The following is a 23,179-nucleotide window of genomic DNA, read 5'->3' as shown; positions in this document are numbered from 1 at the left end:
ACCGAAACGTGACTTTCCAGATTATTAGCCCTTTGACAGGTTTTTCTTTGCTTATGTTTAGCGCTTATTACTTATTTGTCGAAAGTTCCTTATTGAACTTAATGTATAGGGACTGGTAGGTACAATATGTTTAACTTTTGTTTATTTTTATGTTCTTTTACATTTACGTAACATGCAAGAAAATATGCAATATAATCTGTGGCGTGCATAAATTGACAAATTATTTGGTATGGCAACATTGATGATATTTCATTTGATTTATCATCTGTGCCGTTTTCTGACATCTTTCTTTGTGCAATTTCTGTCGGGTCGCTCATGAAATATCCCGTTATTTCGCTTTCGTAATTCATTTAACAAAGGCATTATCTATTTGTGACGGTCTGTTGCAGTTAGTGGAGTTACATCGAAAAATCTGCAAAAGCCATAGGTTCAGTGACACTGTGCCACGATACCATTTATTTTGATAGTTGTATATTATCGATTTTAGACTTTGTGCACAAGATTATTATAAATGAAACGAATTCAGTAGTGTGATCGAGTGATTGATAAACAAGCAGCAAGATTTTCGTGTCACAGTCCAACCCAAGGTAAGAGCTGTTGATGCCGATACCGTAGACTGGCGCTGGTCGTCCCCTTAGCTTCTTCTTTGTGACGTAAATACTTAAACTCCCTGCATCTTACAGCTAGCTGATCGGTTTGGTTGATTGCTATCGGTCACTTACTTCCTTGATCTATTTATATCGCACAGCAATTAGTGCCGCGACTCTGTAGTGATTGAAGGTGTCCATTTAAAATATGTTATACTATTATTACTTTATTTTCTGATGATAACATATGAAAGCATACAAGAACTGCCACTTGGTTATAAAAGCAATCACTGATCAATTTAATGAACTATGAATGGACAATGTTATTGGACATAATTGCTATTTTCTTTCTGATAATTGTGTCAGCTATAAAATAATGATTGCAAAGCTTGATTCAAGTGCCACATGACCTTTTTTTTATTTAGTAATTAATTATTAATTGATAAAAATTTTATTGACTGTCTGTTCAGAAGAGACAAGCACAAAGTGTGTTTACTTAATGCGTATGTTCATGTAGTAAAGTACAAAATAAAAAATAAAATTAAACCCTAAAACCTAAAGCAGCACAGCAGATTGTAAAAACTTGCCTTATTACCAACTAATATTATAAATGTGTAATTAAGTTTGTTTGTTTTTCCATACTTGTGTTGTGAACTGCACCAATCTTCTTGAAATTTTGTGTATATATATTTGAAAGTTTGAAGAAGGACATTAGGTTCTTTATATCCCACAAAAAATCCAACGTTCCTGTGTTATTTGCAAACAACCTGTATACTTTTGTAGGTGGCACTGAACTCGCGCGGGCGAAGCTGCGGGTAAAAACTAGTTTATAATACTTCAATACTAATGTCAAGTCTACTAAAAAATCACTACTTAAGAAGTCCCATGGAATCACATTCTTGTAAACAAGTGACAACTTACAACATATCATATCAGTGGATAAATATTCCCTTTGTGGCCTCCACTGCACTAGTATTCTCATAACAAAATGCTTGACATGTTTAACTTCAAGTAATAACCAAACTTTAAAAAAAAATCTGAAATGTTTGTTGGAACCCAAGCAACATGTCCTATACAAGGGCATTTCCAATATAGCTTATCATATCCTGAGCTACCTATCTATTAACTGAAACAGGTTGCTGAGGGAAGTGGTTTCAGTGCCATCAAAAAATTGATAATAGTACTAACAGTCCAATTGCCAATTGTTATTTAAGGAAATTTGATAATAAGCACTTTGAAATGACAATTTTTTGATAAGCACAGCATGAAATAGTTTTATGTATTGTTAAAAAGCACAATTTTTTTAAAGTATATGTCCTGGATATATTTATTCATATAAAAAAAAATAGTTATTCCTCATTAATAGTTAGCACAGGCAATTTATAAAATGTAGTGTATAAATAATTATAAAGGTAAATTAATTAACTACAGAAAGGCATTCCTACAAATGGAAGGAGGATGATCATGCTATTATTTTTAATGTATCTTTTTATGTAACTACACAATTATTTATTTAGTTAGTTAAAACAGGCTTTGTAGCCCATCTATCTAGCCAGTGTTTCCTCTTAAAACAACAGTTGTTTGTTTGCTGCCCTATTTCTTACACATTCAATGAATTCTTTTGTTGCTGAACTTGGAAAACACAATTAATATTGTGTTAACTAATTCCTCCTATTAAAAAGCAATTATGAACAGACAATTGATTCTCTGTATGTATAAATGATATAAATACCTAATCATCATCTTGAAATTTTCTCTAACAACCTTAACAATGATATTAATACATATAGCTTACTACATTAGCTGGATTTAGAGCTCTGGTTCCCCACTTATGTAACAAATTTGACATCTTAAAAATTGTTTTTATATATGTTAAGTAAGGGATCAATAAGTTATACAGTCCTTTCAGTTTAATCACAAATTCATTGATCAAGATGATGCATTATGCCTATCAGTATATTAATGGAGGACTATAGCGACTGAGCACATTACTTATCTCTATTATTATGACAAAAGTCATGATGGATAAGATTGATTGCCATATTCATTAGTCTCGTAATACACTAACTGGTATGTACATTTTGTGACCGCAAATTGATTGTTTTTATTATTATCAGATCAAATAATCTACATTATATTGAAGTTTTACTGCTTTCTTGTGCAGAGTGAGCCGTGTCTTGGGGCAAAAGCACCCCGGGCACTACGGTGGCCCCAGATACACCGGCACCAGCGCCCCAGCCTCCGGGTAAGTGTTTTGTTTCATTTGAACATTGAATGTGCAGTGCCCTTTTAGGCGACGACCTAGCAACCTGTCACTAGAATCTCATCTCAATCAAGACAAATAGCTGAATGTGGCCTATCAGTCTTTTCAAGACTGTTGACTCTGTCTACCCCGCAAGGGATATATACGTGATTTGTATGTATGAACATTGAGTCAAAACTCTGAGGAGGCTGTTATATAAGTTTTAATTTGCTAATGAATAAAAATTCTATAATTATTGTATAGCTTACGGTGATAGATAAGGCCACTGTAGAATTCTAGTTGAAAGAGTTGAATAAATGGAATAAACACTTTCACCTAAACTCAACTAAAACTAAAATCAACTAAGTTATCTTGGGATCCACTCTGCATAATTCCTGGATTGACCTTAAGTCAGCCCTAGTTGATAAACATTAGGATGATGATGTGGGTGTAGTGAAAGAAGTATGCGATATTTTCTCATAAGAAATACCCTCTGTAAATTGTCTTTTTCAATAGCTATGGAAGTATTTTGCTGGGATTACCCCAGACAGTAATAATTTATAGTTAATCTCAAGACGGCTTTGTTTCTCAATAACTAACCCCTATGAGTCACCACTTCTCGAATGTCAATGGACCAATACATTGCGCCATTGTATTTGTGTATTGGAAAATGTTAAAAGTTAATGCAATATTGCTTACAAAGCACCAGGCAAGCAAAAGGCTATACGTGACCATTGGTAAAAATAAATTGCACAGTTTGTATTACACAATGAATTCTTAAAACATGGGTAAGGTGAGTTACCTTTCTGTAAGTTATAATGCTTTGCCTCGTCTTTTTAATCTTAACATTGCTGATTGGTGTATGAATCTTGAGTCTAAGAATCTTGAGTCTAAGATTATATGTTATATGTAAAGATAACGTTAGGTGTTGCAATAGCTCACCATCAACTATGAAATATCATCTCATCACATGTTTTTCTTGGAAGGGCAAGGAGGTATAGAAAAATTAATAAAAATTTTACCGTTGAGAAGTGGGCCGAGAAAATATTATTTTTAAGTAGCTAATTTAGTGTGACTGTATTGAGTGGACCCCGTATTTTGATGTGAAATAGTACAACAAAGATAGAACTGGAACGAACGGGAATAAACTGAGATGACATGAGAGAATATGCATGAGTAATCTGTGCTGATTGAACGCAACGACAGCCAATCAAAATCTATTGATCGAAATCTCTGCAACTGTTTAATTAAACCGCAGACCAGATGCCGTGGTCGGCTCAGCGCAATTATTGTTGTCCAATCTGGAGTAAGTCTTTATAATGATGAAAATTAAAATATTATATAGATACATCTTCATATTTTTATTTTGCGTATTTATGACTAGGAAGAGATTATAAGCTACGATACGGTAGGTAGGTACTTCTGATAGCAAGAATTTAGTAAGGCAGGTTGGTGTCAGACAAGCTGACCGTAAAAAATATTTACTTTTACATGTAACGTACATATATTGTAAGTCTTTAGCGGTACCCCAATGTTTAAGTCAAAAGCTGAAAATGCAATAATGCTGACGATATGATGAGAGACTCGATTACTGTTATGATATAATCTGTAGCATCAGTTTCCCCTCGCAGTGCCTAGAATGATAGTCGTATGCAGTACAAAACAGGATGTTTATCATTGCTATGTACAATCAAATACAATTTTGTAATGCCCTATCAAATCGTTAGTTGCAATTGTATCAAAGGCTTGCAAACCGCCTAAACTTCAGACACTTTTCTTACGGACAAGCATAGACCTAGTTTGAACAATACATTTTTCAGACGTCCGGCTAGAGCCTGGTACAGTCAGGCGTCTGGATTGCCGGTAGGGCTTTTGTAAGACTTGTTTACATCATATAATCTAAGGTACCGATCGAGACTCAACTTATTTAGCGCCAATAGTTTACTCTAAATTAAGAAAAGCTTGGCAGAATAAAATGAAGTTTATTCGGCCAAAATGGACAAAAGAACATTAGAATTATTGGAAAAATTCTTTGATTGCTTAGTGAGCCCAGTGAAGAATTCGTGTTTCAAATTTGCTACATTGGCACGAAAACATTGATCTAAGATGAACAACTCATTGTTCCATCAAATCGATACGTCCTCTTAGCAGATTTTCAAGAGCATGTGAAAACGACTTGTGTAAACACAAACAACGATCGATCTCAAGACGCGCACACTCTAATCAGCTTATGACGTCACGCCCGCCACCAACGGAGGGCCGATCCGTCTCCGCGGCCTTGGAGCCCGAGAGGCCGGCCCAATAAAAAGACACATACTTGATAATATTAACTTGCCATAGTTCAGTATAAGCAGTGATTGTAATCTGAAAATAGACGAAGTAAAATGACGCAAGAGTAACTAAACAGAAACGGCTACCAGGGTATGACATCATGTGAAGCACAGTATTGATAATAAACAAAATGATGTAAACATCAGGTGAAAATAGGTCGGATGTGCATGTGCGCGACGCGGCAAGGCACATCTGAAATTAGGTCTATGCAGAATCATAAATCAGATAGTAGTTTTTGTTATTTCATATTCTTATTGCAATCATAGACGTACTTTTTAAATCGCTTAAGTTTTTCTTCTCTTAGATTTAAAGAGCTAGGTCTGGTCAGGAAGTAATTGGAAAATCCCTTCCTTATTATTTGCCTTTATTTTCTCTTTTGTGTTCATCAACAAAACGACTCTTTTCAATGGAGAATAGTAACGGGAGTAACCACAGAAAGTTGGTTAGGAAAAGGTTTCGTTGTTTGATGATACTTTTCACAAAGTGACACAATAAAACTGAGTTGGTGGTTCCATATGCCGCAGCGGTGAGCACCGACCATAACCAGATTGCGACCAGAATCATTGTTTCGCTTTCAATAAAGCCACTCGTTATGAGGAAATAGTACAGTCCGTTTCAGCTTATAAAGGGACTATCCATATCCATGACAATGCTGATCTATATATTTGAAAATCTCATCAGGTTATGTTATAAATTTATAATTCTTCTTTTAGACAATAGGTAAGTTATAAGGTACTATCTGAGTCTAATTTTCATCATTAATCAATTCAGCTAAACCTTCAAATATTTTCGAGACCATTGGTTTTATCTATATCTAAGGAATAAAGTCACCATATATTCATGTATGGTTAAGTAAATACGAGTAAACGAAGCGAGTAAAATGTTCAAATAGGAAGGCCAACTCGAATCATAATGGGTCAATCTTAATCTTACTGTCAGGTCAAGAGTACCCTAAACCGAGGTGGTGCCTCCTCCTCTCAGAAAGACGTGATTATATGTAGGTACTTCTGGCAGTTTCTATTTCGTTTTGGGCTCGTGGGAAATTGCGGTATTAGGATAGGAACTACTTGGCAAATAATTTTGAATCTTTCTGTAACGACCTTCATACATATCTTATTAATGCTGTTTACTTTAAGTGTCATACACCATACGCCATAGAGGGTTATCTGGCTATGAGGGAGTGGTTTGGTTATTTTTGCTTAGTCATTCTATGTCTGAGGTATGTACAAGAACATATATGATGTGACATAAAGTATTGTAAACCAAACGACAATGTCATAAAAGGATACTAATGATTGATGGAAATTGTAATTGCGAAATAAAAGACAGTCGTGTTTTTTATTGCTTCCTTGTAATATTGGTCATTTATAAATAGAATAATGGTGCGAGAATTCTTCATTTTCAATTTTTAACGATTCTTATGATTAGTGTAAGTTTGAGTCATACAGTGATTAGTAATGGATTAATCAATTAATGATCCCGAAGGGTACCGACCTGATTATAATCGTATGTATGTTTGTCTACAACTTGTTAAATCTGGCAAGATTTTAACCTAACCGTGATTGACAGGGTCTCGGTTGGTGAGCACAAAATACGAGGAAGGCCGTGAGTCAGATAGGCTGATAACCCTAGGGCTTTTGATAAGATATTAATGCTTACAAATTGATATGGAATGGCATAGTAAGGAGTGGTAATGGTTATGTCTAAACAAGCCATTAAACAGTATCTGTTCGATGGAGTTTAATCTTCAATCGAAAATTCCATTTCTCTGATTGTTAATTATGGCAGACACACAAACACCTTGCTTTTTCCCAATATTGTGGGACAGTTAATGTTTTAGTTATAAAATCATAAATAAATGACATAAATGACATTGCACATTGGAGTATGTTTATATTGTGCCCACCGTAGTGGATGCATTGTAAAGCGATTTCATCATTTATTTATCGATTTATTATTATGATTGCAATTGTTTATGTTCATTGAATTCTGCATAGGAATTCTGTATATGTACTTATAGAATTGATTGACACATGTCTTTCGTCATGCCTACCATTCCCGTATTTATAAATATAATATTCCCGATAAGGAAATTCAACATGATTAAAACAGAGTCGCATTCGATTTATGCATGAAATAATACTAGCAATACTATAATCAAGATTTTATATTTTGAAGTTTTCTATGGATTTCTTTCATAGCTGTAAAACACAATTTAAGAAAAAACATTTGGCTAAAAAATATAAGTACATAATTATGCTTTTTCGGTACGACTTAGCCAACTGCTTGTTTGGATAAAATTTTCTTATGACTCACTGTACAAAAACCGTTATTTAAACCAAAATCTTATTTTTACGTTTCAGATAGGCATTAGTGTCAGTCACCTTTTCTATTGTATATTTGGAAGGCATTTACAATTCTGCTTTAGTTTAGAGGCTATGCTATGAGATGGCTGTGACTCATTTTTGTGTCGCCCCATTACCCCATAGACTATTATATTTCTTCTTATCCGCTTCTAACTTTACATATATTATGTGTTTATCCGGCATGGAAAAAGCAATGCCATTTTTTTGAAAATACTCGAAGATCAAGCACTTTCAGCTAAATGGCTTAGGAATGGAATTGAGTTTCAATTAGTGGCAAGTTGCTAGGATATCGTATACATGAAACATCCCAAGTAAACAAGCCATTTCCTTGATTGACGAGAACACGGGACTGCACGGAAGGAGAAGCAGCTGCAGACATACACCATGTTTGCACTAACTTGCTTATTTCCTTAAGGCGACTAAGTCTTACCTTTTACGACATCCAGGAGAAATAGATGAACTGGTCCTATAACTACGAGTATGACGATGCTTCTAATTTTCTTTCTCTTTTTCTACAGGGGTGCTGGAGATGACGGGGACGGACAACATACGCTTCAGCGGGCACACGCTAGACAAAGCCACCAAGGCGAAGGTCACGCTAGAGAACTTCTACACAAATCTCATTACCCAGCATTATGAGAGGAAGCAGAGGTAAGCAACAGTGTGGTTGTAGGAAGAAGTAAAAGTCGTAAATCAATAGGCAGCTGCGAGTATTACTGTTGATCCTCTTGATCCTGTTGAACATTTTTGGTGACGATATACACGATTGGGTGTTAGTCGCCTGTTTTCATAACCTCAGGAAAATTGTAGTGACTGAAATAAGCAAAAACTAAGAACATACAAAAAGTAACAAATAATAGTGGCGAATAAATTTTAAAAGATTAAGTTGTACAGTCATAGTTCTGATAGATAATTTATTGACCTAGACGTTTGACACTCCGTGTCTGAGAAACGGGATCATCCGCGAGGTTCGGTGAAAGTGGCCGAAATTTTTGGCGCTCCGCCAAAATATAGTTCTGCATCGCTGTACAAACATCTAGTGTTTGTACCGCAACTGCCTAAAGTTTCTTAAAATATTCTCGCGACATATTTTGTAAACTTTAACTAAAACGGTTTTTCTTTGGAACGCGGTTGGTGTATTATTGGCACTAGTGTACAAGCGATGATGATTTGATGTTTTATTTTAGACTCGGTTTTATGGGTGGTTTCCGCTTTAGTAATTTCATTATTAAAAATGCCAATGCGAATATTAAAGATTCTTGCATGTCATGTACTAAAAGAGAAATTCCAAAATCCTTTTAAAATCACAGCTTTTGAAACATTAAATATTCTAAACTCTCTGTATTTAGGTAGTTATTTGTTAACTATAGTTTCATAGCTATTATTATTAACAACCATTATACGAATATACAAGTATGTCTCTATGACTTGGATTCAAAACGTCAAATCGCATTCAAATATGAAACACAGTTAACTTACACTACAAAAATCGATATCGCATCTTATTACATTATTACTACATTTAATTTATTTTTATCATCGTGTTGTATTTCCGTGACAGATTGGAGAAACTGGAAGAGACGCTTAAAGACGAGAGCCTGACTGAAAGCCAGAAGCAGGAGAAGCGACAACAGCATGCGCAGAAGGAGACCGAGTTTCTCAGGCTCAAGAGGTCCAGGCTTGGAGTAGAGGACTTCGAACCACTCAAGGTATTCTTTTTCATTCCTAGCCACATTATTTGCTACTTCCCACTATCGCCCACGTGACCTTGCTAGGCAAGAGTATTATGGGAAGCAGAAACAGGAGAAACCACTGAAGATATTCATTCTTCTTTGCAACATTCGGTCGTCAAATTTCTGGGGATTTTCTAAAAGAGACAGTAAAACACGCAAGAGACCGAGTTCCCCAGATTCAAGAGGTCTAGTCACGGACTTCGAACCACTCAATGTTGATGAATTTTTCATTGTGTCACCTTCCATTATCATACTGGCCTTATGTTCAAATTAAGTCTCAATTGACAAAGAGCCACTTCTTCCAGATCGTCTCCCAGAAGTTTCAGAGTCGTGCATAGACAATTTTACAGGGAAGGCATATTGCCCCATCTACAAAAAAGTACATTCTTTATGGTGGGCATGAAACACAAGTTCTATTCTTACTTTCGTTGAAGAGACAGATACTTTAATATGTTTACTTGTTGCAGCTTCTTAACTATCATAATCACTCATTTTAGCCCACTACTACAGAAATAATTCATAGTAATGACGCAATTTAAGTGAAAAATAATTTTATCGTCGCTCGCCGATCACATAGGTACATATAGAAAAAGCATAGGATGAAGCGGTGCGAGATTGCGCGCGCAAAATTAACACATGACTGACATTTGAGGTCGTGCAGTCAACGTAACAATGTAACACACTAGCTTGTAGTCGCGACTTTGTTTGCATATTGTTCCTCCAACCCATATAGAATTATATCGAGATCAAATTTATCCTTTATCCCACTACAAACTTCTGCCGAAATATCAAGATTATATGGCCATGGTATTGCTAGTATATTTATGCTGTTAATTTTAAATACAGTTTGAGAACTAAAAAAACAAATCTTTAGGATTTTTGATAATAATATTTACTATATTTTTTGTGCAGGTGATAGGAAGAGGAGCATTCGGCGAGGTTCGGTTGGTTCAGAAGAAAGACACCGGTCACGTATACGCTATGAAAATACTCAGGAAAGCAGATATGCTGGAGAAAGAACAGGTAGCTTATCATTTGTGTTTACAGTTCGACACATAAAATGGTTTGTTTTATCAGAGGTTGCTTTTATAGCCCCAGTTTTGAGACCAGCATCTGACACTGCATTCAGGACTGTATGTGGTAAAATTTGAATTTGACGGCATCTTAAAATATACAATAGGAGCACCGAAATCGTTGAGAACTTAGAAATGGTGTCATGAGAGTAGAAATGAAGAAGAAAGTTTAAATTCGTAATCACTATTTATTCCCTTGGGAAATCTCTCCCATTTTTGTGTTCTGTGTAGCCAGTTCCGCTCATGTTCACTGTTACACTGAACGGGAAATTTAATATAATGAGGCAGATTACACAGATTGAGTTAGCCTCGAAGTGAGTTCGAGACTTGTGTTTCTAGATATTAACCCAACGATACTATATTTTATAACAAATACTTATTTATTTAGCTGTGTATTGCTATTGCAATACAGCGCGGGAATGCTGCCTGCGTGATGGGAACTCTTCCTAGGGGTCAACATTTAAATAATAATATATAGATGACACGCCTGATCTCACACAGTGAACATTATACTGACCTCATGATATTTTCCGATCCAGGTGGCCCACGTGCGAGCAGAACGCGACATCCTCGTAGAAGCTGACCACCAATGGGTCGTCAAGATGTACTACAGTTTCCAGGATCCCATGAACCTGTACCTCATCATGGAATTCCTCCCTGGAGGCGACATGATGACCCTTCTAATGAAGAAGGATACGCTAAGTGAGGAATGCGCGCAGTTCTACGTGGCTGAGACGGCCCTTGCTATCGATAGTATTCACAAGCTTGGCTTTATACATAGGTAAGTAATTTATAAAGAAAGATGTGTTCTACAAATTGGGTTAAAAAGTTTTACAAATGCATCATTAAAAAGTATTTTGAAACAAAAGAGATTTTACGGAGCAGTAGGCTACAGTATCACCATTTAGCCGTACAGCTGTACGTGGCCTTTCATGACTGTTGGTTTTGTCTACCCCACAAAGGATATAGACGTGACTATATGTAATGTAAATGATTCTATATACGCTTCGCGTTATTATCATCGAAAGGAAGGAATCAGTTAAATCTTGCCCGAGGAGTGAAATGGGAACCTATTCATTTAACGTTAAGATTTTGTCGCTGTGATATAAAACGAGCCAAATATATGCCTGAGTGCCAAGTTCAAAGGTAACCTGTCCACTAAATAGCAATTGTTTGTCTCAGGGATATAAAGCCAGACAACTTGCTGCTCGACGCTCGCGGCCACATCAAGTTGAGTGATTTCGGTCTTTGCACTGGTCTGAAGAAGAGCCACCGCACTGACTTCTACCGGGATCTGTCACGCGCAACGCCTTCCGATTTTAGTAAGTACCAGTTATTATTACTACAAACCAGAGGACTCAATGTGCAACGATCAATCGTGCTCGGGAAGGTGAGATGAGAGAGATTTGTCGTTACTGTGAAATCAATCGAAAATTGTATAGTAAGTGTCGGAAATGGAAGGTGGTTTGTTGTGCGTCATATATGCAACAATTTGAGACAACTATAGAAATTATAAATTTTTACGCTTCGGTATATTTAATCAAAAAAAATCTTCTTGATATATCTAAGATTGTATAAAATAATATTTTATAGAAAAAAAAATCAATAAACATATATAATTCTATCTTGAGTTAGCGTTTTGATATCTTAGTGTGCATAGTTTATAATAAGACCAACAACAGATAATCGTAGCTTTGGTGTCGTAATCGTGATTATTGGCTAGGTTTTTGAGAGCGAAAATTGTGATACATATACTACAATTACTGGACCTCAAAATCGTGATACATATATATATGTGTGTAAACCAAAGTGCTTTATATAAAGCATAGTTCAGTGTGTTCGATAGTATCCACTTCATCGTCGGCCATGGACTCTAAGCGGCGCGCCGAATCCTGGAAGCGCAACAGGCGGGCGCTGGCTTACTCCACGGTGGGCACCCCGGACTACATCGCACCGGAGGTGTTCCTGCAGACGGGGTACGGGCCGCAGGCGGACTGGTGGAGTCTCGGAGTCATCATGTGAGTTATTTGTACTTACTATAATGTAACATTTTATTTTATCTGTTTAACAAATGAATCATTAATTGTAATTTTGTTGAAAATCTTTCTGACTTTAATCTTGGTTTAATCCTTCTGAAGTAAAGCTCGGGTGCACCTTTGGGCCATAATCGCGGATTGGTTGAGTCAGGTTTTTACACAAAGCAACTTCCATCTGTAGTCCGAAAACTTTTACAAATAAATTTTGTAAAGATTTTTTTTTAATTTTTCTTGTGATTTTCTAAAACTGGATGCACAACCTGTGTAAATTGTTGTCGTAATAAAAATTATTAAAAGTGATTGTATTATAACATGCTAAGCGAGTTATAAAAACTTTATATTCTTATCTGGTGATTTGTGCAAGAGAAATTATTATAGTAACAAATTTATTTTTACAAGTCCTCAAAGAGGTTAACTTCGCCTGTATGATGTTAGGCACCCAAGATAAACCAATGAATAAAGGCGTGAAAACTGCGCCACATCTTCTTCTCATATACCAAGTTTCAGCACATACTTTCAAAAGTAACCATTTTAAATGGAAACCGTGGTGTGGGAAGGCCTAGACGAACGTTGTTAGGATTGTTGTTATTTTTGTACGTTACGAACGAAATTTACATACGAACGTTGTTATTTCACTGTGCAGAATGCAATCTGTTAGGAATAAATAGTGGATTTTAATAAAACGCATGGTATATTGAGGCGAAATACTTATATATGAAAGAACAGAGCAATAGCGATATTAAGATTTAATTTGCAAAGCAACTTATTGCGAATTTTAAATACGCCGTTTTATACACGTTGTTATAGCTATCTAGTTTTTGTTTTCCGAAAGTCATAGGTTCGTTCTACGCGGAGATATATTTGATAATGTAATTTGTAATATTGGTGTTATATTGTAGGCATCATTATTGTACAGTATCAAATTCTACCTCGGTCATATATGTACCAATTACCCTCATTGGATTGTTTATTTTCTTCATGTTTTTACGGTTAAGGAAAACATCGTGAGAAAACCTCCACATACAGGCAACTGAATTATTCTTGACCCAATATGGGTAAGGATTTTCTATGCAAATAAGGCTGAAGCTACCCTATTGCAATCATATTGATAGCTTGATTCACCTGGTTGTCTTATAAGATGATTATTCATTACGGAAGATACATTTGCCATCAGCTGATTGTTATCAAAACAATATCAGTGGCCGCCTTACTTTATATAACCCATGCAATCTGAATTATAATTACCCAAGTAGGTATATATATGTTCAACCAATAATATATTTAAGTTGAAAAATATTATAGATACTATCGCTATATGGGCACATTTGCGAATGCTTTGAATAATTTATTAAATCTACTATTGAAAAATTTTATATGTATGCAATATAACCACAATGACCATTGTTATTATTTTTTTCAAAACATTTTACGACATATTAACTTTATGTTGTCTTAGGATTTGATGCTACTTAATACTCGTTGCTGAGAATGATAAATGCTATGGTGCGTTCATGTGTGTATATGAGATGAAAAATATATAATAATATTTAATAGAAATAAATGTACCTATATTGCTTGTGTGTTTTCCGGCACTTTAGTATAGAACCAATCCGTAACTTTCCCATGGATGTCGTAAAAGCGACCAAGGGATGGACTTATAAACTTGGGATTCCTCTTGTAGGCGATTGGCTAGCAACCTGTCACTATTTGAATCTCAGTGAAAGTGCCCTTTCAGTCTTTTTAAGACTGTTGGCTGTCTACCCCTTAATGAAAATTCATTAAGGGGTCTATATAGACGTGACTGCATGTAGGTATGTATGTATTGTATATTATGTACATGCGCGAAAGCCTATCTAAATCATTGCAAGAAGTGCAGCTTATTTTAATATGTAATCATGTATTGGCTTAATGCAGCTTTGCGTGCTTAAATGATTGCCTGATAGCGAAGTTAAAACATAGCCTAAGTTAGCTGTTGTTTTCACAATTCGGATTGTAAAAGCGTTCAGATCTTGTCTTTAAGTTCTGCCTAATGTACGTTTTATACATATATAAGGGATAAAGAATGAAGCACATGTGTGATTATATGTATAACAAAATTAGGTTTGAGTTAAGCGGGCTGGTCTAGCGTAAAAATCTTTATGAACTATCAATTATATACTTGCCGTCTAAATTTAATCCCAGCTCCGAAGCACTAAGAACGCTATTTGCAATACGATAGGGAGAAAACGATAAACCGTATCTCCTCTGTTCCAGGTATGAGATGCTGATTGGCTACCCGCCGTTCTGCTCGGAGTCGCCGCAAGAGACGTACCGCAAGGTGATGTCGTGGCGGGAGTCGCTGACCTTCCCCCCGGAGATACCCATCAGCGAGGAAGCCAGGGAGACCATACTGTGCTTCTGCTCAGAACCGGACCGCAGGTACTTCGTGTTATATACGAGTCTCAAACTATACTTTGAAGTTGTAGGGGCAAACGTGTAGGTATTGTGCTTAGGTAGCATAAAAATCTAGGCTGTAAGTTTCGTTTGGTTTAGTGCGCGGGTCCTACGCTACTGGGAGATCAGTAATAAAATAAAAAATATTATTTACTGTGTTTATTGACGTGCACAAGAACTGCACGTAACCGGGCGACTGTTTCGTTACATGTGGAAACTTACAGCCTAGATTTTTATGCTACCTAAGCACAATACACGTTTGCCCCTAAAATGTCTTGGAGCCTGAAACTATTGTTTTGATTGACAAGACTTTTGTTTCGTCGGTCCATCCGTCGAATGGAATTGGTAGCTCGGTGTCCTGTTGAGAGGATAATAAATTTGGACACGAATAATTTATTATACAAGGAGAGTGTGAATGGGAACGTTGGAAAAGGTAAGCCTTTTTCGTACGCACCTTAATCAAATCGGGGAACCAACGAGCTAACATGATAAGATATGAGTGGGGATAAACGAAAGAATATGTAGGGTTCATGGAAAGCGGAAATATGTACCCTTTTGGGAAGGAGGCGTTATTTTATGTAGGCATATGTATGTATGAATTACAAGAATGCAATAAATAAAACTAAACGGTATTTATTTTTAATAGATTGGGATCCCAGCGTGGCATCGAAGACGTGAAATCGGTGCCTTTCTTCCGCGGCGTGGACTGGAACCACGTGCGCGAGCGCCCCGCCGCCATCTCCGTCGAAGTGCGCTCCATAGACGACACGTCCAACTTCGACGACTTCCCCGACGTCAAGCTAGAGATACGTGAGTGTAATTTATACTAGATTTTTGATCGGTCTCGCTCCAATAGGAATTTCCGGCGAGAATGCAGCCTACAGAGCGCACATCGACAGAGAGTCGATGTGCGCTCTAAAGATGACGCGTCCAGCTTCGACGACTTCCCCGACGTCAAGCTAGAGATACGTGAGTGTAATTTATACTAGATTTTTGATCGGTCTCGCTCCAATAGGAATTTCCGGCGAGAATGCAGCCTACAGAGCGCACATCGACAGAGAGTCGATGTGCGCTCTAAAGATGACGCGTCCAGCTTCGACGACTTCCCCGACGTCAAGCTAGAGATACGTGAGTGTAATTTATACTAGATTTTTGATCGGTCTCGCTCCAATAGGAATTTCCGGCGAGAATGCAGCCTACAGAGCGCACATCGACAGAGAGTCGATGTGCGCTCTAAAGATGACGCGTCCAGCTTCGACGACTTCCCCGACGTCAAGCTAGAGATACGTGAGTGTAATTTATACTAGATTTTTGATCGGTCTCGCTCCAATAGGAATTTCCGGCGAGAATGCAGCCTACAGAGCGCACATCGACAGAGAGTCGATGTGCGCTCTAAAGATGACGCGTCCAGCTTCGACGACTTCCCCGACGTCAAGCTAGAGATACGTGAGTGTAATTTATACTAGATTTTTGATCGGTCTCGCTCCAATAGGAATTTCCGGCGAGAATGCAGCCTACAGAGCGCACATCGACAGAGAGTCGATGTGCGCTCTAAAGATGACGCGTCCAGCTTCGACGACTTCCCCGACGTCAAGCTAGAGATACGTGAGTGTAATTTATACTAGATTTTTGATCGGTCTCGCTCCAATAGGAATTTCCGGCGAGAATGCAGCCTACAGAGCGCACATCGACAGAGAGTCGATGTGCGCTCTAAAGATGACGCGTCCAGCTTCGACGACTTCCCCGACGTCAAGCTAGAGATACGTGAGTGTAATTTATACTAGATTTTTGATCGGTCTCGCTCCAATAGGAATTTCCGGCGAGAATGCAGCCTACAGAGCGCACATCGACAGAGAGTCGATGTGCGCTCTAAAGATGACGCGTCCAGCTTCGACGACTTCCCCGACGTCAAGCTAGAGATATGTGAGTGTAGTTTTTAATAGACTTGTTCGGATTAGGTCTGGTGGGATTTTGAAGAAACTTCGAATTGTGAATGAAATTAATTTTGTATCATAGCATACTCACAGAAAGAAGTATAGTTTTAGCGTATGTAACCCGAACAGTTGTTCTCTTTTATCCTGATGTATGATGACTTCTATCTAACGCTGGCTTCATGACATAGTATCTAAGCGTTCTTTTTTTTAATTTATTTCAAACCTGCTTTAACGAAAACAACCTCCGTTCCAGCCGCAGCACCCATCTCGCAAGAAGGTGAAGTGGCGTACAAAGACTGGGTGTTCATTAACTACACATTCAAGAGGTTCGAGGGCCTCACGCAGCGCGGCACTCCGACGAAGAAGTGAGAATATAAACGACGCCGGGACCATCAGTAAGGACGGCGCGCAAATCAACATGACTGTGACAAACAAATGGCAGAAGATCTCTCTTGTGGGTTTTGTGTCCACTGAACAAATCGATGGTTATTATGTATTACTTTCCGTTGAAATGCATCAATGTATTGCGAACGGCGCGGCCGAACGGTAGTGAATTTCTGGCGGTCAGTGTTGGCGTATGATTGGGTTAAACGCTACTTCATTCTTTATTTAGTTCAGTAAATTGCATCCCGAGAATGTAAATTTTATCGACCGATCAAATATCGTTTGGCAGAATTGATGTCTGTGATTGGTTGAGCTATACAGAATCGCGCAGCATTGCTTATTAAATACTTGTTTTTAATAGAAAATGGTACAAGTTTTAATACTTCACAATCAATGTTCTTATCATAGTCAAAAAAGATGAAATTGCACATAGTTAAAATTTACATCTCTCTACACTTCTTATATTTAAATTGTTTTATTTCAATTATAATTTGGCCAATGGGCTGATTTTTTAATCAAGAGTAAATAGTTTAGATGAAACATGGAATAATTCATGTATATATAGGCAGGCATGCTTGAAAACGCAAATACTAGAACATATTTCTAATTACATGCGCAGAACAGAACCTTTCTCGGAAACTTATTTGAGAGAGTTGTCCGTAACCGTACAACAAGTGTAGGAAATGTTTTTAACTTTAATTACTTGGAAGAACTTCCACAGGAGAAGATATCAGTGGATAATGGTATCTCCAAACTAATACGCACCTATTTTACTTACGCCTCTTAGATGCTATAGATGTAAGTTGTTCAATGTTTTACAATAGTATATTGGAGAGTATGAGAAGCTGCACTTTTGATATCTATCTAGTTGGACTACTAAAGGTAGGTTTTGAATCACACTGGTGTGAGGTTGTCTTGATTGTCATGATAGAAGAAGATCATATGCGCCACTACTCATTCCCTGATTATGTTAACTTCCTCTCAAATATTTGCCAAAAGGGCAGGTGTATCTTGAAATATTGTTTTAGTAATTTTATGAATGGTAGATAGTCTATGTTCAGCAATCTTTATTTTATTTTATATTTTTCTATTTCATTATGAAATAAATAGATTTAGACTCAGTAGAAAATTTAAAAAAAAGTTGTGATTACAATGTAATTTGAGTTTTTACGTTATTATTTACTAGCATAAAAATCGATATTGAAACCGTTTTCGTAAATAAGTCTAGACATAATTGCACTTAACCTGAAATTATTAAGGGATCGGGTTTGCAAGTTTCTTTAGGCATTAGGTACATTGCTTTTCGTTGAGGTTCGGTATGCTGCCGCCATGGAGGTGACACATCCAATTGGTTTGATAGTGTCCATGTTCAATGAGGTTCCGTTTCGCCCAATCACCGCTGACGCTCGCGCCCGGTTACAAACCATCGCACTGTGACAATTCTTTAGTTAATATTAGTTATAGCATATTGCATTGATTTAGCTGTTCTATTATTATGTATTATTTTTTTGAGTAGGCTATTATTTTGACAATGAAATTGTGCTTGAGTTACATGAATTTGCGATGATCTTGTGGATATGTTAAGGTGGGAACAGACAAGCGATGTGCGCGGTTTTAGAAATTCTAAAACGGCAATAGTGAATAAATTTAATAGTATTTTTGATACATATATCACGATCGAAACGAGAGATACATTGCTCGTTATCGCACGATAGACAATTTGAACGATGTCAAGCGAAAATAACTCATATTCTCTAGTTTTGTATGAGTGAGTAACATTCAAAATAGATGTTCTAGAATTATGCTTATTATTGAAATTAACGCTTGCTTTGTCCCACCTATAGTTTAAAATGATTTCCCTGGTGTTTCAATCGTACCTTACACTGCGTAAGTTATTTTTGCTCGGTGATACGCTTACGCATCTAGAATATCACTAATGCAAATGAAATGTTGAAATCTAACTTAATCTTTCAAAGGGCATTGTATTTTTGAATACATCGAGGGAGTACTTATGGCGGATTTGTCTGTATATAAACGAGAATAAAAATATATTAAAGGATAATTTGTGAAAACATCTTGGGCTCTTTTGTATGAATCTTAGGCTAACCTTCCAACAAACATGACTTTTCTTCAAGTTAAGGTATTTTATTTTGTTTGAAATTTCTGATTGTATAATATGGAAGTAAAGTTTTATGGCGCGTAACTGCTTTTACAATGAATTTCATTATTAACACAACATGCAATTGATCCAATTCTAATTTGACATAACCTCATCATTTATAGGCTTAAGAATACAATAACATAGGGAAAAAAGTACATAAGACTTCCCTGATCGCAGTCCTAGTAGTCTCATGTCGCATATATCAGAAATGCTTGTTTTAGTCACAACATATATCGGTCGTTATGATTTATAACAAAAGAAATGACATATTTCTCTGTACATACTTATATTATTACGTATCTGTGTAACTCGTTCGTTCAATTTGACCGCAATAGTATTCCGTCCAAATTATGTTACTATCGTATAGATTCGTTTTCATATTAAACCAATGTCTAATTCCAAATATATAAATGAAATTTATTTACAACTGCTACAAGTGTTCTCGTGGTTTACTGAGTGAATGAAGTTTTTATGGACTGTATTGATATGTGTTTTTAATGTTATATCGATAGACAAGCATTTCTGATTTATATTCTTCAATTCCCATACTCCGTTCTAATGTTTTTCAGTAAATGTGAACTTTCAGTAAGTTGATTTCGTCAACTTATAATAATATTTCATAAATTATATCCGAAATCCAACAAAGTATTTTTCATATTATATACTCAAGTGTTACTGTTTTTTGGTGTCAATGAGGATGGTCAATTTCTTCTCCTGAAATATGGCATCGTACATTATTTTCTTTCTTTTCATTTATCATATTCCAAAATAATATTAAACGATGCTATATTACTACTATTTGACGTCATATTCTATTTTTATATTTCGAAAATAAAGTATCATCGCTCAAAATTAAGTATATGGTTTGACCACAGAGTTGCATCAAATTTCAGTGCTTCAAATGTTTGACTCATTGGACGCTATTTGCAATGACACGACAGCATAGACAATGCCTATACAGAAATTTAGAAAAAAAAAATGCTGGCTTTTATTTAAGTTCAAGAAATGTCAGTAGGTACAACAAAATTTTATAAACACATACCAAATAAACGATATTTGTATTGTATTGTTATATGAAAACATTATGTTATTAGAACCATTAATTGCGACATCATAATCATCAGTACTTTAGAATTCTTTAGTCTTATATCTGATTGTACGATGTTAAATGTGTTTTAATAGGGAAGGCAAATTTAGGATTAATTACTTGGAATTGTCTATGCTTCTCGCTGCATATTCACCTCATATCAATATGACGTATATTTAATGCCAGGAGGTTCTTATAAGTAAATATTTGCTTGCCCTAATTGCTTTTAGGACCGACACAGGACAAAAAAGTAAACGAGTTATCTGAAATAAGCTTGTATTCAGTGTTAAACGCGTTATTTAAAGTCCCAAAATTTTGTTTGTTATTTTCTTTTTTCTAGGTGTTATAATGATTTTAAAAAAATATCTTAAGTTATTCATATAAGTATCAATAAAAAACACGAAAGTAACTACTCACCTAACGTATTCATAATTATTTCATAAATATATGCTTAATTTGTGCCCATGAAGTCCGTGTCAAGTCCCTGTCTATCCCTAACGGTAGTTCTTGCCGGTAGTTTAAGTACAAAGATATTTGTAGTGTAGAACGGTGGTGGTCCCTGATTTTTGTGTAGGCGTCGACATTGAACTCTTATTCGTTTCCATACGGTCTCAATTCTATTGTACGTAATCATAAAGAATATAAGCTACACTGCAGTTAGAGCTATGAAAAAGTCCTAGTAATATTTTTGCACTAATGAATATGTTTTCGCACGGCGCATATGCACGCCGTAGATTTGATTCAAAGAAATGATTTGCTTTGCTTATATTGTGTTGTTGAATTAAAAAAAAACAGTGGGGCTAGGTTACAGTACTTCCCTGCAAAATGTGGCTATTGATAGTCGAACATGCTACCGAAAGTAATGTCATTCATTGGTTGTTTTAAAAAAAAATTGTCCAATTTGAAATTTGGGTATACATTCTGTCTGTAGGAATGACAGAAACGGAGTCGCGCACAGTTCAAATTATCACAGTTCTCAAATATTGGGCCACTGTGATTGGTTGATTGAATCAATAGGACGCCGTGCGCACGCGCAGTGCGAAGACAACGATACACCACTATATCTCATTACGTAATTGTGACCTTGTACAAATCGAGAGCCCATTTCCTATTTACGAGACAGTACAGTTTTAGTTGTACCTATACGTGCTTAGTGTACTAATAAACAATTTTTTTGTGTTGTATAATTTTCTTTTATAGTTACATTTAATAATGTATTATGTTTCACTCTGTTAAGTTACTAATTGTTAATTTAGGTAAATTATTGAGGGCCGCGCGGCGAGCCACGATCGGCGCTACCACGATGCGCTTAGAAAAACAAAACTATTTATATTATAAGATTATAATATTTATGCAATGCCACCAGATTCGATTAATATATTTACTCCCATGATTTCTGCATTGTAAGATTAGCTTGTCTTAAAACAAATTGCCGAGTAGGGCACGACCGCGCGGCTCATAGTGATGTAGTATTTAACTATATACTTTATCTCGCGGTACTTGGCTATAAGTCTAATGCAATATAAAACATACCCCGCAGTCATATCACACTGTTTAATAGTCTTACATGGATTTAGAAATAATTGCTCTGTTTTGTATGATTAGTTTCCAAAGTTCATTAGATATATTGATTAGTATTTTCATATTATTAGATTTTAAATAATTATTATATTCTAGTAACGCTTTTTACTAGCATATAACAGTTGAATTTTAAATATATTGCACTGCAACAGTAATAAAAATAAAAACTGAACGGTTTACTATATCTTTGATGATTTTATTTTACACTACATATTACAGGCTGAATAAGCAAATCTACTTTTGTTTGGTGCTTTTAATAAGTAACTCATGAATTGCCATTATTTCTAAATCCATTTTATGCCCTAGGGTAATGGATTAAATCATTGTAATGCACTTATTCTCGTAGCGCCTTATTACAAAACGTGAACCCAAAACGACTATATGAACGACTAAAATAATACTACAGTTCAAGACCGGTGTTCATAGTGACCAAAGCGCTGTAACAGCATTAATAAGGACTACTTACGTTGTAAATTTTAACGTTATTTGGTTAAGATATATTAATATTACCAGCATAATACATACATACATATAATCACGTCTATATCCCTTGCGGGGTAGACAGAGCCAACAGTCTTGAAAAGACAGATAGGCCACGTTCAGCTATTTTGCTGTAAGATAGAATTGAGATTCAAATAGTGACAGGTTGCTAGCCCATCGCCTAAAAGAAGAATCCCAAGTATATAAGCCTATCCCTTAGTCGCCTTTTACGACATCCATGGGAGAGAGATGGAGTGGTCCTATTCTTTTTTCTATTTGTGCCGGAAACCACACAGCACACGGCACCAGCATAATATTGTAATTAATAACATTACAATGGTCAGGTACTTAGTATGTAATATTAATTTCAATATTTTGCTATTATTAAAAATAACATTTTGGTATCATTATTGTTGTATTCAATAATTTTTCGAATAATTTTAGCCTTAACATTCATATAGCAATCGATGGCGCGTTCTTTCGGGACTGATGAAATACACCAAATGTTTATATGTATCAGGTTCACATTTTGTAATACGGCGATTTTTAAGTGGACAAAAGAATTTGCTAAGCTTGGAAGACGGCTCACGTCTCATCCATTATCATAGCTATTTGCTTTGTTATTGTTATTGAAGATAAAATGAAAAATTATTTAATTTCTTATCGTAAGTTTTTGAAGTATTTTGTTTAATACTTATTGTTTCTTCCATGTGATTTAAGAAAGTGGCAATACAAATAAGCATTAAGCGAG

The 23,179-nt window shown here is 36.0% G+C and overlaps 1 protein-coding gene across 1 annotated transcript; it reads left to right on the top strand.

The window, feature by feature from the left end:
• Positions 1-270: 270 nt before the first annotated feature.
• On the top strand, positions 271-23,179 carry LOC106130592 (serine/threonine-protein kinase tricornered). The gene is made up of 11 exons (XM_013329480.2): positions 271-587; positions 2,752-2,832; positions 8,045-8,177; positions 9,088-9,235; positions 10,172-10,282; positions 10,872-11,113; positions 11,515-11,654; positions 12,167-12,350; positions 14,622-14,786; positions 15,448-15,611; positions 16,989-23,179. Exons 3-11 carry the CDS (start codon positions 8,056-8,058, stop codon positions 17,102-17,104), a joined length of 1,392 nt encoding a protein of 463 aa, XP_013184934.1. The 5' UTR covers positions 271-587; positions 2,752-2,832; positions 8,045-8,055; the 3' UTR covers positions 17,105-23,179.

Source organism: Amyelois transitella, chromosome Z (assembly GCF_032362555.1).
Source record: "Amyelois transitella isolate CPQ chromosome Z, ilAmyTran1.1, whole genome shotgun sequence".
NCBI lineage: Eukaryota > Metazoa > Arthropoda > Insecta > Lepidoptera > Pyralidae > Amyelois > Amyelois transitella.
This window is presented reverse-complemented; position numbering and strand designations above follow the sequence as displayed.